General features: G+C 44.1%; 1 protein-coding gene across 3 annotated transcripts in view; it reads right to left on the bottom strand.

Annotated features, from left to right (window-relative positions):
- Positions 1–276: 276 nt before the first annotated feature.
- nrip1b (nuclear receptor interacting protein 1b) overlaps positions 277–15,529 on the bottom strand; it is a 34,064-nt gene continuing 18,811 nt past the window's right edge. For all 3 annotated transcript variants that reach the window (XM_053440968.1, XM_053440967.1, XM_053440969.1), the window contains one exon: positions 277–6,489. In XM_053440968.1, coding sequence (XP_053296943.1) covers positions 2,402–6,043 — 3,642 coding nt within the window. In that variant the 5' untranslated portion in view covers positions 6,044–6,489 and the 3' untranslated portion in view covers positions 277–2,401. The remainder of the gene's footprint in view (positions 6,490–15,529) is intronic.

Raw genomic sequence — 15,529 nt, 5'->3', positions numbered from 1 at the left:
AGTCTGATATTTGGATGTGTGATAACTTCCCTATTGGCTGACTAAGTTTACTGTAATATGTTCTGTAAAACCTGCCACTCACATGAAAACTGGGCTACACTTGAACCTTGAACAAGAGTAAATATTTCAACACATGTATTGTTAAAAAGAATCTTGACAAATACAAATGTATTTTATGGTTTATGGTTGTACCTAAACATTTTCCTGAGATAACATAGTCCAACAAATATTCTGAATGGCACACTAGAAAAAGAGGAACACATTCATACCAGGTCATGCATTTTAGTACTTTATTTTTGAGATATCAGTGCAAATGAACACCAAAAATGAAAACATAAAAAATGATAAGTTTCAGGTCTTCACATGAAGAAATGAAACATCTTTATTTTTTTTAAATATTTGCTGCTACAAATTTATTTCTTAGATGCACGATGCAGATCCATGATTGTATGTCAATCCGCCACTAAAGCTCTTTCACAGAGCTTTGTTAACCAGTAACAGAAAAGAAAATCACAAAAATATTCAATGCACGTTTATTTTTCACACATTTTATCAACTTGCTCAACAGCCTGTGGTTATTTAGAGACTGATCATATTCTAAACGAACCTCTCTGTGTGATAAAAAAGACCTATTTTAAGACTTGACATTTTCCCCCATCACCAGTAGGGATACACAGGTAGTTCCCATGCGTCTGCATGCAACAGGCAGCAGTGAGGAGAGTCAGACATTATTACACAACACAGCGCAGGATAGATTATCATTTACCACATAGAGACACATGCAAAGAACAAACCAACCAAAAAAAGATGGGCATAGCATCCTCTGCCTTTTTATGTACACTTGTACGCATATAATTCATATTTACATGTCAGGGCATTAAAAACTAGGGTCATATCTTTTCTTAAACATTACAAAATAGTCATCTTTCATACTGAAAGTACTATTTACACAAATATATTTAACCGTTGTGAAAATGTATTAATCGAAGAGACGTACTTCATAGGTATATGTATTAAAAAGATCACAAGACTAAATGGATAAAGCAGTGTCTGAAAGTAACTGAAAAGAATACAGTTCAATCAAAGTAAGGAGCTCAATACCAGATATCCCTCAAGACACCAACAAGTCTTGGCGATTGTTGGCCAGGTACACACATCCAGCTGCTTTGGAAACAAAGATGTACCTGTGGTCTTCTCTTTATTATCATGCATTTCTTTTGACATTTTATGATTTAAAAGACAGAGAGAGCCACAAAAAGAAAAGATGTCCAAAAACCACAACAGTTGAAAAATGATGGGGAAAAAAAGAAATCACAAACTGTCAAATTCTCAACAGATAACAACACTGACATCTTTTTATTACATGCCATCAAATTATGCTGAAAAGCACACGAAGAACTCAGGTTCAATAGTGCAAACTCTGGTCGCTCCTTTATATGAAATGAAAAGAAAAGGCCATGTGCTTCACACTCAAAGGTTTTGTGTGCATGAAAAAAACAGTGGTGTGGGTTTACCCAGGATTGTAAGATAAGTTTCTCAGACACTGCAGCCTTTTAACTGTTGCTCTAGAAACCTGTTTACACACAGTTGCTCAACTGTAAGTACCACACACGCTCTGTTGACCCACCTGCTGAAAACGGCACAAACATCATCACCCTGAATTTGCACTGTTGAATATTAGCCTTAGAAGTTCAATTCAAATCAAAGTAAAATACAATGAGTTGTGACCATTACAACTTCTGCTGATATATACTCACTTCATTGGCAATCATACCACACCATGAATCTTTATAAAAAGCAAGACAAAGCATTCGTCATGGTAAGACCTTCACCGAAGCAACTGCAGTGTTAATATTGTTTTCAACGTCTTTGGATGAATGTCTCATGTACTTTGTTGTAATTGACTGCTGTGACCGTTTGAGAATGACTTTATTTGGATTCTTATCTAAAATTGATGGGACTCTGTCTCTCTGAAAGTGTTCTGATGTAGAAAATAAATAAATGTCCAGTGAACTGAGCATGGACAATTTTGCACTCATTAATTATAAATGTCACTTGAAATGTTCTCTCTAAATGTTTTAGGGAAGGCAGCAAAGAAGTCATGGATAGTGATATGTGTGCAATTCAGTATAAAACAAGGCCAATTTGTAAAGGACTTCATATCTGACAAAATAAAATATGTAGTGGATGATAATCACTGATGGTAAAGGTTTAATCTGAGACAGCAATGTAGTTTTGGTTGTATCAATTAAACATTTTTGCTAAGACAGGCCTGTTTTCAGCTTTGCATTCTTTGTTATTTGTCTCATCAAACAAATTTGGCAAGTCATTAAAAAAAAAGAAAAAACAGAGTCAATGGTTCTGATTTCCACTTGTTATTTTTCTGTTGATGATATAACTTCTACTCAGAAAATCGGCTCAGCCCCTGGCTCTCGTGGCTGTGCTTGTCGTTGTGGGTTGGTGATTGCGGGGTGGAGCTCAGACTGTGTTCATAGGCATGCATGTCACTGATTGGCTCTTCTTTAACTTTGACCACAGACTGGGTCCCTACTGCCTGATCCCTAACCTCTTTCCTCAGCTGAATACTGCCCTTCTGCAACATGTAATACAGGATGGGGTTGGAACGTGAGAGCCGAGGAGAGTCCAGGTTTGAGTCACAACCCTCCTCATCCTCCTCTTCCTCCTCATTTTCCTGACTACCCCATCGCACAGGGCTCTCAGGCTCCTGTTTGACAAGAGTAGGGGGGTCCCGTTTTTGACTGACAGGCCATGGAGCTGGGTGGCGGCTCCAAGGGTTGCAGATAGGGCTGTCGCCTGCAGGCGGGTTGGGCAGTGGTCTGAGATTACTCTGAAGCCCTGAGTTAAGGGAGCCATGGGGGTGCCACCCAGGTAGGTGAAGGAAGTTGTGATTATGGGCAGGCTGACTGAGAATGCTGCCATTGGCCTTGCCATTGGCCTGCAGGACAGTAGGACTGGCTGACCCCCGAGGCTGCTGGGACAGCTCCTTCAGGCAGTTGTCCGAGAGCAGCAGCTGTTTGAGCACATTGAAGCCCCGACTCTCTCTGGCAGGGGTTTCACTTATAGGGCTCCTCGGTGGAGCCACCTCTTCCTTCAGACTCCTCTGGTGGTCAGGCTCTTCCTGAATAGCAGAAGAGGCAAAAATGTTTGTGTCATTACTGTCCACTGCTCTTGAACAGCTGGTATTGCTCAAACTATCAGTGTGATCAGGGCAGAGGCGTCTCTTTTTAGGACTGGGGCTTGGATACTCCCTCTGTTCCTCTTTAACCTGTCTGGGCTGAGACTCAGTCTGCATAGCAGCACTGGTGTAGTAGGTAGCAGTCTGTTGTTTCAGCAGCTGGCTAAGGAGGCCATATTTTGCTATGACCTCTGCAGGCCGTGGTTCTGTTTTAAAGTTCTGCTGAGAATCTGAGAGGGGGCTATTCTTTTCATAGCCACTAGGTTTTTTCCTGCCACTTAAGTCCTCAGACATGGCAGATGATGGTCCCATCCCCTCTGTGATCTCCGTTTTGACCTTTATGTCCAAAGGAGGCCCATTAGAAGTGTCATACATGATGGAGGTACCAGGACTCTTCTCATAGCATGCCCCTGCCACTTCCACACTCCTTCTCCCACTGGGCCTATCTTTGCGGCTGACTGTAGCACTAGCCGAGCCTGTTCCTAGAAGGAGCTGCAGTACAGTGCGTCTCTCAAGAAGGTTCTCAATTTGAGAAGGAGGAGAAGCTTCCTTACGACTGAAAGGAGTGCCACTGCCGGAGGGTCCGTCGGAGAGTGGAGTTGTGCTGGTCCTGTGGATTGGAGCATTGAGCCTTTCCAAAAGAGCAAGGGGCCGGTTGGCATCAGGTTCCTGGGCCAGTCCTTTGCTGGAGGGGATGGGTGGGGAAGATGAAGCTGTGCCACACTGAGCCAAATTCTGCAACAGTTTACTGGCACTGAAGGCAGGCTCAGAGGCCTTCTCAGCAGGGAAGGTTTTAGATTTACACAAGTCCAATGGGCTGGATTGAACATGGGGAGAGGGGTAGGAGTATGGGGACAGTGCACCACTGTGGTCACGATTAACTGAGTAGTGGGATTGGGCTGGGGCTACGGGCTTATCTGTGGGGCTTTTTGTCCTGGTGTCATCCCAGGGCACCAGTCCCTTTGGTGGGCTTTGAGACATGGTAGCCATGGTTATATCAAGTGGCGAATCTTGGTTAACAACACCTTTATTAACCATCTCATTATTTCTGCGTTCAAGAAGAAGCTGCATTAGTGTGACCTTAGGGTGGGATTTTAGGTCAGAGCTCATTTCAGACTCCTTGTTCATCGACAACTTTGATCCCAGTGCCTCTGGCTTCCACTTGTTTATTAAAGACTCTGTTAATTTGTCCAGGGAGGAGGTAGAGATAGAGGAGGTGGAAGATGAGAAAATAGGATTGGAGACAGAGGAAGCAACAGTCAAGGTTGGTGAAAGGTTTGAGGCAGAGGGTTGAGCTGAAGATTGAGGAGAGAATGCAACAGGGGTGGAAGAAAACACCGTTGTGGAAGAAGAGAGGGTTGAATTGGACGAGGAGGAAGAGAAGGAGGAAGGGGGGGTGGTAGTTTTCGGCCCTGTGTGTTGTGTTTTGGCCCGGCTTCTCATTGAGAGGTCAATGGGAGAGCAACTTGAATAGGAACTCTCCGCATCACTGCTGTCCTTGGTCAGCCTCCTCTCCTGGGTGGAGCACTCGCTGTCCGATGTGGCTGAAGAGGAACCGCTTGGTGGCAGAATGCCACAACTATCCTCCAGGTGCCCATTCTTGGTCAGCTGCTTCTGGTTGTTGTGGTTGTTGAGTAGCAGTAGGAGCAAGCTGCTGCATGTCTGTGGGGGACGGGTTGGACGTGAGTCAAAGCCTCGCTTCTCCTTAGGTTGTTGGCTGTGAGTGTGGCTTGGAGGAGTTGGGGGAGTGGCTGGGGAACTTTGGCTATGGCCACGTTGCAAAGAGGGGCTCTGTGGACTAGACAGGGCTGTTCGAGAGGGTATCGTTTTCGTATTTGTGGTTGTCATTCCGTTTTGGGTTGTGATGGAGCTTAAGGTGTCTGCAGCTCCAGGGAGACTCCCTCCCACACTGGGGGGTCTTATGTCCTGGCCATATTGCTGGTTTGCCATGGCAGCTAGTCTCTCGCTTGCAGATCTTCCTGAGAGCTGGGCTTTGAGTGCATGCTCTCTGGAATACTGCTGAAGATGGGCTTCACTGGACAGAAGCAGTGCCAGTTGACTGCAGGCTACACTGGGCTTGGGTGAAGGTGCTGGACTGGAACGGATTTTCACCATGTTGGCCACTGCCTTTAGACGCTCCGCACAGGATACCGATTCAGTAGCTGTTGGTGCAGAGGGAGGTGTGGCGCTATGCGTGGACCGAGGTGATTCTGGTGGCCTGTCCTGATTGTGTACCCGTCGACTGTAAGGTGTGTTACTGTGATTTTGAAGTTTGCTCTTTCTCATTAGGCCCTTCAAGCGGCTTGAAGCCGTCCCATACACAGGAAGTGGGTCTTTGTCTGCAAGTGGTGCCTTGGATGGAGAGGAACACTCACTGGGTGGATTATTAGAGTGCTGAGACATTGCCACACTCTGAAGCCGTGAGCTGAATGACTGAAGCAGTGAAGCCAACAGGGTGCTCTCCCCAGCATGAGGAGATCCCTCTAGTGCTGCATTTTGTAGGCCTCCCCCTTGGCCATTGAGTTCTATTGGGGGTGAGCTCATCCGCTGATTCCCTGGATCAGTCCAGGCTCCAGAGCGCAGTAGGCGGGCCTTCTTCAAGTGCTGTGAAGAACCTAGTGTGGGCCCGCTGGTTCCAGTCTTAGGAGCTGTGGGTCCATGGCTGGGCAGTTGGTAGGGCCCAACCCCTTTGTCTCCTTGCTCCTGATTGCTGCGGGCAGCCTCAGACCTCCCACCTGCTGTGGCCCCAGGCCCGGCCACCACTGGATGCATCAGTAAACCTTCCAGATAAGTTAAAACAGCTGAATCCTTGTGTGTCTCAGGGCCAGGCTCCTCCCCATGAGTCATGTTCAATACTAGGATCCTCTCGTATAGTTCAGCCGGCTACTGGGAAACAAATGTCCACTATGTCATCTGGTAAACAGTGGCATGTACTTCCTTAATAAGGCCATGAAATTGCACAAAATGTGCAGGGGGCTGAAAGATTCACTGGCCGGAAAGAGATCCCTCTTTTTATTCTGCAGAGTTAGCACTTTGGTAAAACAGCAGCCATATTTGGAGGCAATATGGGGCAGGGGGGCCTCCCAGGCATTGTTGTCTGCCTGTAAAACACCGTAGGATCCCAGAAGGCCCAGCTCCAGGCTTATGTGAGTAGCAAGCGAGGAGTTGGCGGGATTTCACCACAAAGATGTTGACACATTCCGTGGCTGTGGATGTTTGGGATGTCTGTCCTGAGGCCTGGATGTGGTTCTGTCAGTGGCGCCTTTCAGCTTTGCAGATCTCACACGGGGGACCTATGGCAGTGAATGAGAGAAAAAAGAAGGAAGGGAGGAAACAGAGATGGTTGGGTGGAGAAAAAGAGGAGAAAAAGGAGAAATTGTGTGAGAAGCCGGAATTTGCAAAGCACTATATCACATTCATTTCACCACCTTGTCTACCATCTCTGTTACTTAGCAACATTTCAGATTGACTGCACACAGCTCCTTCTCCTCTCTGCACTCTCCCTTCACAGCCACCGAACAGACGATAAATGTAGATTAGGCCTGATTGGATCCAAATTGAAAATTCAAGACCACTACCTTGAAAACATTCAGGTCTTGAGCTGTAAGCCCCTCATAGCGATGCCTTTCCAAAGTGAAGGGCCTTGTGAGAGCTGTGAATAATTTCTTATGCAGCTTGTCATTTCAGTGGATTATCCCCCCTACTACCGTCTTCTCCTTATGCACTTGAGCAGCATCTCACACGAAGCAAACCCTCAGTCTGCATAGAGCAGAAGCCACCCACCCACATGCACAATAATAAGAATTTAAGCATTCCTACATAGACACAAGAATGAAGATGTGTATGAAGACATAGATACTGAATATGAACATGCACACTCTCGTTCATACATAATAGGGGGAAAGCTATTATTATACCTCAATCAATCTCATAAATGCATTATTTGTATTAATACCTGGCCAGTTGCTGATACGTTACCAAGATTAGCTCTTTACAGGCCAAATTATTTTTAAACCAGTACACAAGACCAAAACCTGAACTGATATGATGTGAGCTGTGTTTATAAATGCAGGACAATGACAGAGGAGAATCACAGCAAGAAAGTAGCTGACACACAAGCTGTACATAACTGTCAAGTGCATGTTTACTTTCTGTGTATGTATTGAGGAGTAATGGTGGCTTCAGGATCAGGTGCACCTGTCACACCACACCACTGTCAGGAGGGCAGAACCAGTGACACTAGGGTGACCGTTGTGCTAGTTGCCATGACAGTGTCAGCACTGCTGCCCTAGGAGACCTCTGCTCTGAACCCTGTCAGCTTGGTTTCCGTGGATACAGGACACCTCTGACAGTCCTGGACACATCCCATAAAGGTTAATTAATACAGAGTTTCCACCTCGCCTCAGCTGCTGTTCGTGTCCTTTCCCAATGCCGTCCTCACCTTTGGTGTCCACTGAGTGGACCAACATAGCAGGTCACACAACAGGACAGCAGCCCTTGCTTATTACGAGAGGCCATGGCAACCCATGCAACCGCCAGACTAAATACCTCACAAAAAACAGAAGCAAGGGCCAAAAACGACACGGCAGCATGCTTCCAACCAGGCCGAAATCCATCCCCATGGTCAAGGTTCACAGGTTGTCATGACAGTAAGGGCAACAAAGTGGCACTTTTAATCCCACCATGAAAATGAGCCCGGATTAGAAACTGGATTTAGGCTGATTAGCATGTCTGAGTTGCAGTTAGAAACAATAAGGTTGGCAATTTAAAGACCTCTTCAAACCAAATGTCCAGTCTGATCAGACATTTCAGACTATGCAGTATTGTATAGAATATAATAATTTAACTGAGATGGACCCATCCACATCAATTACAGTTCAAGGCCATCTTTAAGCTGTTGACCTAAATTTGACAGCAACAAAAGCCAACCTGGACACACTTGGCCATCTGACGTCTGCTGTTATGCTCATCTTAGATGCTCAGGATTAGGGCTATTTTCCCGCCAGTGAGCTTAACGCAATTATAATAGAATGCTCTGTTACACCATGTTTGATAAGCACAGTAAACATGTTTACCTTCAACATATATTGGTAGAGTAACTAATAGGCCATGATACAGTTAGTGAGGGGAAAATGTGAATGGGAAAAAAAACACGGTCTCAACATGGGAAATTCTGTTAATCTCTCTGCTGCTGGCAGTAAACCTTTGGAATTACGTTTGACCTTGTCTATGTTTTTGTCCAAAGAAACTTTAATACAGAGCAGACAAGGCAGGACAGAGACACTATGACACTGCACAGTTTTAGTTTATATACAGCAAGGCAACTGCAGTAACTATCTCACATTAAGTATGAAATACTCTTTAAACAAAGTGGAGGCCTTCAGCCTCTTGAGAGACATGTAATGACAGAACCTAAATCAATTGATGCTAAAGCGAGGGAAAGAAAAAACATGTTCTCCTCAGTAACTGAGCACTGACAACAAATAAATGACCTTAATATAGGAAAAACTGTCCTCTATACTGAGCACCTAAAGCATACAGCTCTCCTCCCTTTCCCTCCAAGAGTGTATGATGTGTGCATTACTATTACATTATCTCCCCAGGAGTATACATTGAAAATGACCTTACACATCTGTTAACATTTCAGCTCATTGGAGGTGGCACCCAAAAAGCCTGACCTCCAACCCCTCCCCCACTGTGGGACACCACAGCACCAATGAGCTGCGCTACGGTTTCTGTGGTGATTATCCATTATCCTTGACAATGTCAGCCAATGACAGAACAGGCACCATTCTAAAGTGATTTTTACCACTACAGTCAGCCATGTACATGTGAGAGGGGAGGGAAAGCTATGTGAAGGGGTGAAAGCTTCATCTTCCTCTGGCTGGTCTACTCTTCATCCATTTCACTCTCTCTTTTGCTCCTCTTTTACTTAAAAGACACCGGGAACAGAACATGGTTACTGTAGGTCATTCTTCATATGGGTCATAGAATTAACAAAAGGCAGACATTGGAATATGTCAGTGCCGATGCCATGGATTATATCTTAAAATACAACCTTCATTTCATCCACTGACCTCCACATTACAACCCCCCAGCCCTGAACACACTTGCTGGTATTTTTTATATCTAAAAAAAGTCAGTTCCTAACTGACCTTCATTGTCAGGAATGGTAATCCATTTAAGCCATTTAAAATGTATGAGACCAAACAAAAGAATTAAAAAGGGGAAGAGCCAAAGGAGCGGCAGTTAAAGTCAAGGTCATTCATACCGCTAAGGCTTTTCCACTTGATGCAACAGCTGGTGTCCATGCAAAGCTCTGGGCGTTAATAAAAAGTGACAATGCTGCCTGAGCGGTGTGTATTACTAATGTCTGACACCAGCCTGGCAGATGTGTTCTCGCTGCATTTAAGGGGAGTCAAGGTTAAAGGAATTTAAAAGGAGAGGCGATGCCTAAACACTATTATATCATGTAATCTGCAGCCCAGCCCTGCTGCACATACTCATCGGGGTAGCTCACTTACACATGCGGTGTGACCGCTATTTGTAAATTCAATATACTCTGACATGATTAAATAAGACAAAACATAAGCTACCTGACCAAATGCAGTGGTTCCAGGCCTTCTACAAGTGAGCAAATGCACCAGAGGAAAGTTGAATTAAAAGCTCTTGTTCACCTTGAGAGAGGTAAACAAGAGAATAACATGCCAATGAACAGCAAGAGAGCTGGAGCAAGAAAATGTTTTTGCAGATAAGTCAATCAGGACAAAATAACAAGGAAATGCAATACACAGACGCGTGCACGCCCACACATTGAGAACTAGGGCACTCTGACCCACTTCTTAGGATATACTGACCAAACAAGTCATGCAAAGCACACACGCCCCCATGTGTGCAGACAGATAGAGCCATGGATGTACCCCACATCAAGGAAATGTGAGACGTGAATGCTGAAAAGTCAGACCTCTTGTGTTAAATAGCACAGGCAATATTTGGGGAAACTATCCTTCTCAGAGCACTTGGATGTGAGGAAATGCATGTGATGACTGAATGCTAACATTTCAGACTTGATCAAAAACTGTCTGGAGTGCTTAAGTTCCTGGCCTGCATCTGGCCTTCGAAGAGGAGTGCGGGGGTGGGTTTCAACTTCATCTGTACTCATCAGTACAAAGAGTTCTTAGGATAGAGGGAGAGGATGGAGGAATTAATGCACGCCGATGAGTCATCTAAGCAGTTCAGAGCCCAGCTGACTCCAGCCAGTGCAGTGATGATATCACTGTACCGTATCACAGACACAGGCAATCATTCCCGTACCTCCCATGCCCAGGCTTGCATTGTTTACTAAAGTGTTTGAGTCCATAGTAAATATTTGTGTGCCATTTGGAAGACCCGCCCAAGGGCCACTTCCTGAGTGGCTGAGAATTAGTGCATCTATTAAACACACACACATTCTTTCTTAATGAGCCGTAGCTGCCATCAATCTATACCTGATTCATTTCTATTGGGCTCCGAGGTAATCTTCTGCTCACATCGTCTGTCCAAAGTGGTGCTCATTTCCCTCCCGAAACAACACACATTTTACATTTAAAAGTAAACACTGGCGCTGGAAATAGGAACAGCTGATTGCCCCATGGCCAGCATGCCAAAAGGCAGAGGGAGGCTCTTGAAACAGACTGCAGTGGTGATGTCTGAGGGAAATGGGCCACTTTGCTATTGAGATCCAATGTCCCAGAGTCAGGCTGCCCTGAGAGCTGGATAAAACCAGCTAAAAACCTTGGCCTTTAATGAATCATTCCCATAATATCCTTGGCATCGGCCTTAAGAAGGCTATTGCTGTGAGTCAGCAAGATGTCTGCCTTTATTGGGTTAAAAGAGTACCTCGTCTTTTTTTCTTTTTACTGTGAGTAATTTGGGATGGTTTGCAGTAATAATGCAAGCGACAGACATCTAAGAGACAGAAAAAGAAGAGTCCATATTTCAGCTATCATTTTCTATTTCATAATGCTCCCCATGACCTACTTTCTATTTTTTAAATAATTCTAATGCTTGCTCTGAATGAGGTTGGAGAATGATATCAAATTGTAAAACAGGGTTTGAAGGGACATTCCACATGAAGGATCACAAACACAGTTTGGATTTTTTTCTTCTCTTTACCGTAGTAAGAATACAAGACTTACAATTAAAATGAATCTCATAAATTAACTGAATACATTTAACCCAATAAAGTATAAAACAATTATGTGCAACCTTTTCTGACAAAATCTCTCAAGTAGCACCAATCCAGTTAGCAGATCAGAGCTGAGTAGATGCCAACGAACAGGAGACTTCAATAAGATTAGTCCTACACCTAGGAGTCTGACCAAGAGCTCACTGAGCAAAAGCTGGTGCAACCGACAAAAACAGCCCAACTCTAAACATTCCTGAAAGTCCCAGACCCTACATTAGCATCCAGGTTAATCATCAAATCCACTTTTGGATAAAAGTTTGTGACTTTTCAATATGGCAAGGGGGGGCACAAACGTGTCCATATATCTGTAAGATGAACTGATAATCTATCTTATTATCAACCTACACTAAATATGTATTAAGGGACACGCTTCTGCAACAAGCTGCAGATGGCACAGACATCAAGACAGAGAGAAATACACTGACAATTAATCTCTGTTAACAGTAACTCAGGTAGGATTATGTACACAGCCCCATTAAGAGCAACACTGCTAGAAAAACACAATGCGTTACCGCTGCTTACAATACTTCCACAAAATCTTAGAGTTTTGGATAACACTGATGAAACAGGAAACAATATGCCTGCCGTCCCATCATCCCAAAGAACGTTGAAACACCTTGTAGCCTGTTGTTACACAACTTGAGTGTTAGCTTTAGACAGGCTAATCTATTTAAGTTAATGTTACATGTCTCTTATGATTCCTTTTCAAGCAACAGAACAAATTTTAACCAGATAAAGGTTCAGTGTGTTTATATTAGTGCATTATCATCTAAATTATATATTTATTAAAATTGGCCCTATACATTTAAATTCTAATAACGAATAACTCGTGATAGCTGCAGCAGTTTAGCATTTTAATTTAAAGGGCCCATTCTAGGGTAAAGACTTTTTTTTTATTATAACGCACTAGTGAAAACAGGATTATTTTATATTCAATATCTGCCAATAGATCCCTTCAACTAGGACATTTAGGCTAAAAACATGGTTTAATTATGCTGTTTCGAATCGTTTTTGAATGTCAGTGCTTACGGACACCACAAAAGAAATACGGGGTCGTGTTATGTTTTTGTTTTAATTCTGAACAAGTGGTTGCCATTTACTTCAATGTCACTGGGTTTGGCTGCAACGCTGTTTACTCCTGAATCTTCTAAAGTGTTTTGTGGACTAAAACACTTTACCGAATCCTCAAACGGCATGGTGATGAGTATGTGAGTGAATTTTCATTTTTCTGCGAACTATCTCTTGAAATACTTTACACAGGAAATTAATATGTCTAACCTGGACAAAGACAGAAATCCCAAAAAGCATTTAAATAATAAGAAATTGTACTATATCATCAGTTGTGCATAAACTAACGATAAATTATATTCTGGCAAGGACATTTTTTATCTTAAACTCTCGCCTGATGTTACAAGCACTGACACTGGAACAGTGACATCCGATCACATGACACACATTATATTATTACAAGTTATAACTACACTAGCAAGATGGTGAAAAGTCAAGTGTCTGGAAAAACTTTCAAATTTGTGAGGAGCGCCCCAAAAAATCTGGTGAAGATATAATGCCACAGATGATGTTAGAGCAACCAACATGCTAACTGTCACTGTCCATGGCTGATCGTCAACAGTTGTAGCGATGTTGTGCCAAGCATCGTGATGCCCACCAGACTATTCAAAAATCATACCGCCTTGTTTATTATAAATTGTAAGCATCCCCACCCCTCATTGTAAAACAGGTGGATTAGATGAGACTGTGATTAATCAGTTTTCAATGGTCACAATCTGTCAGTGAATGGAGGGTTCATGATTTGGGCCAGGCCGGTGACAAGCAGTGAATATAAAAATGCTTGCGGTGGCCACTGACTATATTGACAACGCAGTGCACGTAACTGGCAAGCTGAACTGATCAGTGTAATTGGCTTTGAATTTAAATTTCTCAGTGAAAAGATTGTTCTGGGCAGGAAAAGTAGTATCAGGAGCATCTGAAGATGAAACTGTTTTTCTTAATACATTTGCTTCAGTCAACAGAATCAAAAGTAGAGGGGCTGATGAACAGATATTTTTTGTTTAAGTCAGTGGGTTGCATCTCTCAACCTACTTCTTGTTTTATAAACAGCGGTCAACTCCAGTTACTGGGAGGGAGCCCAGGTTTAATCAACGTGTCAAGTCTTACTGATAATGAACATTATACACAAACAATAAATAAATAGTTAATATCAGATAATGGAAGAGGTACATGCTTTGGAATTGATCAGGTTGTTTTAACTGCAAGAGAAACATGCTAATTGTCAGTCTAGATGCAGACAAGCGCAGGGCCAAGGCATGCAGGAAATGAGTCCGTCTTCCCTCAGTCAGCTATTGACTATTAAAGCAGACAGAGAGAGATAGACAAGGCCAGCACCTAACTGCAACTGGGCTATTTCTTCACTGTAATGAAGGAGATCGAGAGGACAGAGAAAAATTATCCAGCGGTAGTCGTAGTAAAAAAAAGCTACACTAAGCCAAATACTAACACACCTATTCTGCTGTGTTTGGGAGGTGAACGCAGACACACATCATGCTCCCGTACCTTGTCATCCTTAGCTGTGGAGGCTGATACAGGTAAAGTGCAGTAATCAATTTGCTCTACTGACAGGAGAGCTCCTTTAGAATACTAATCAGGCTTCCGCCCTCCCCTCTTCCCTCCTTCTCGCCATCCCTCCTCCACCACCGCCCCCACTGCTTTTCTCCTTCCTCGTTCACCTTTCTCATGACTTGACACCCCCCTCTCCCAGTGCCCCAGACCTGACCAAATGCTAAAGGAGGGCGGCCTGTCTTCTGCACAGATAACTGCTGCCACTAATCAAGCCTACGTGCACCGGGGCGTGGGATTAAAAGAGCTTGCACAGCTTGACTCAGGCACTGAATGGTGTTAGCACTCACACTCACGCACACACAGGCAAACACACACAGATACACGAGGTCAAAATAAAAACCTATAGGGAAGCCAGCAGTGGCATGTTCTAGAAAAGCACACATATACTCGTGCCTCAGATGAGCAAACAACACAACAAGGTCAACTTAAAGCTGATATGTTAGGTGAACATTCTCGGGCTATAAAAGAACACACACACACACACACACACACACACACACACACACACACACACACACACACACACACACACACACACACACACACACACACACACACACACACACACACACACACACACACACACACACACACAAGAAGATTAGATCTAAATTTACTCTGCCGGTCAAAACGGGATTCAGTGGTGAGCCACCCATCTCTATCTCTCAGAACACATGTCACGCAGGGAACTGCAGTGTTGTGTGCATCTAAAGCGAAAAAGAGGAACAAACTTGACTGTGAATTGACAGGCCCTTAATTCCCATTCGTTTTTCATTTGGGGAGATGGCTTACAAGGGAGGAAGGTGAAGGGGGGGGGGGGGGGGTCTCTACACCATATCAAACACATTCCGGAGTTGCCTGGAGGCTGTAACAAAGTGTCCTCAATGTTACACTGCATGCACACACACACACACACACACAGGCAGTAGAAGTGTGTGTGTGCATGTGTGTGTGTGAGAGAGAGAGACAACGCCACCCTATGCATCAGCAGGGATATTTCATTATGTACATAACGAGTGCCATTAATCGCTCTTAACAAGAGGACACAACCTCACCTTGGCAGTCTCACACGCACAGCAGGAAGGTGGGTGGGTGGTGGGGGGGAGGGGGTTGTGGGTGGGGGCATGGAAATATCTATAGTGCGCACAGAAATTAAAATTCACCACAGTCAAGGATCTGCCGCCTCCATTTGACCGTCCACATCGTGGCCTGGGGGTGTGTGGAGGGAAGCCAGCAGTCATGGAGAAATGACTCGTCTGACAGACACATAAAAACACCTTAAAAGGTATACGAGCAAAGGAGAAGATGAGGAGGATGAAGGGGAAGTGAAGAATTAAATATAAAAATAAAAGTAGGGGAAAATGCCGCAGTGGCGTTTGCCAGCGGGGGCTCGTGCCCTTGACATACTGACATGGATGGAGGAGGGAGGGGAGCGCTGTCATGTGACACTCTTGTCATTTGCCTGAATG

The sequence above is a fragment of the Pleuronectes platessa genome, chromosome 15, assembly GCF_947347685.1.
Source record: "Pleuronectes platessa chromosome 15, fPlePla1.1, whole genome shotgun sequence".
Classification (NCBI taxonomy): Eukaryota; Metazoa; Chordata; class Actinopteri; order Pleuronectiformes; family Pleuronectidae; genus Pleuronectes; species Pleuronectes platessa.
This window is presented reverse-complemented; position numbering and strand designations above follow the sequence as displayed.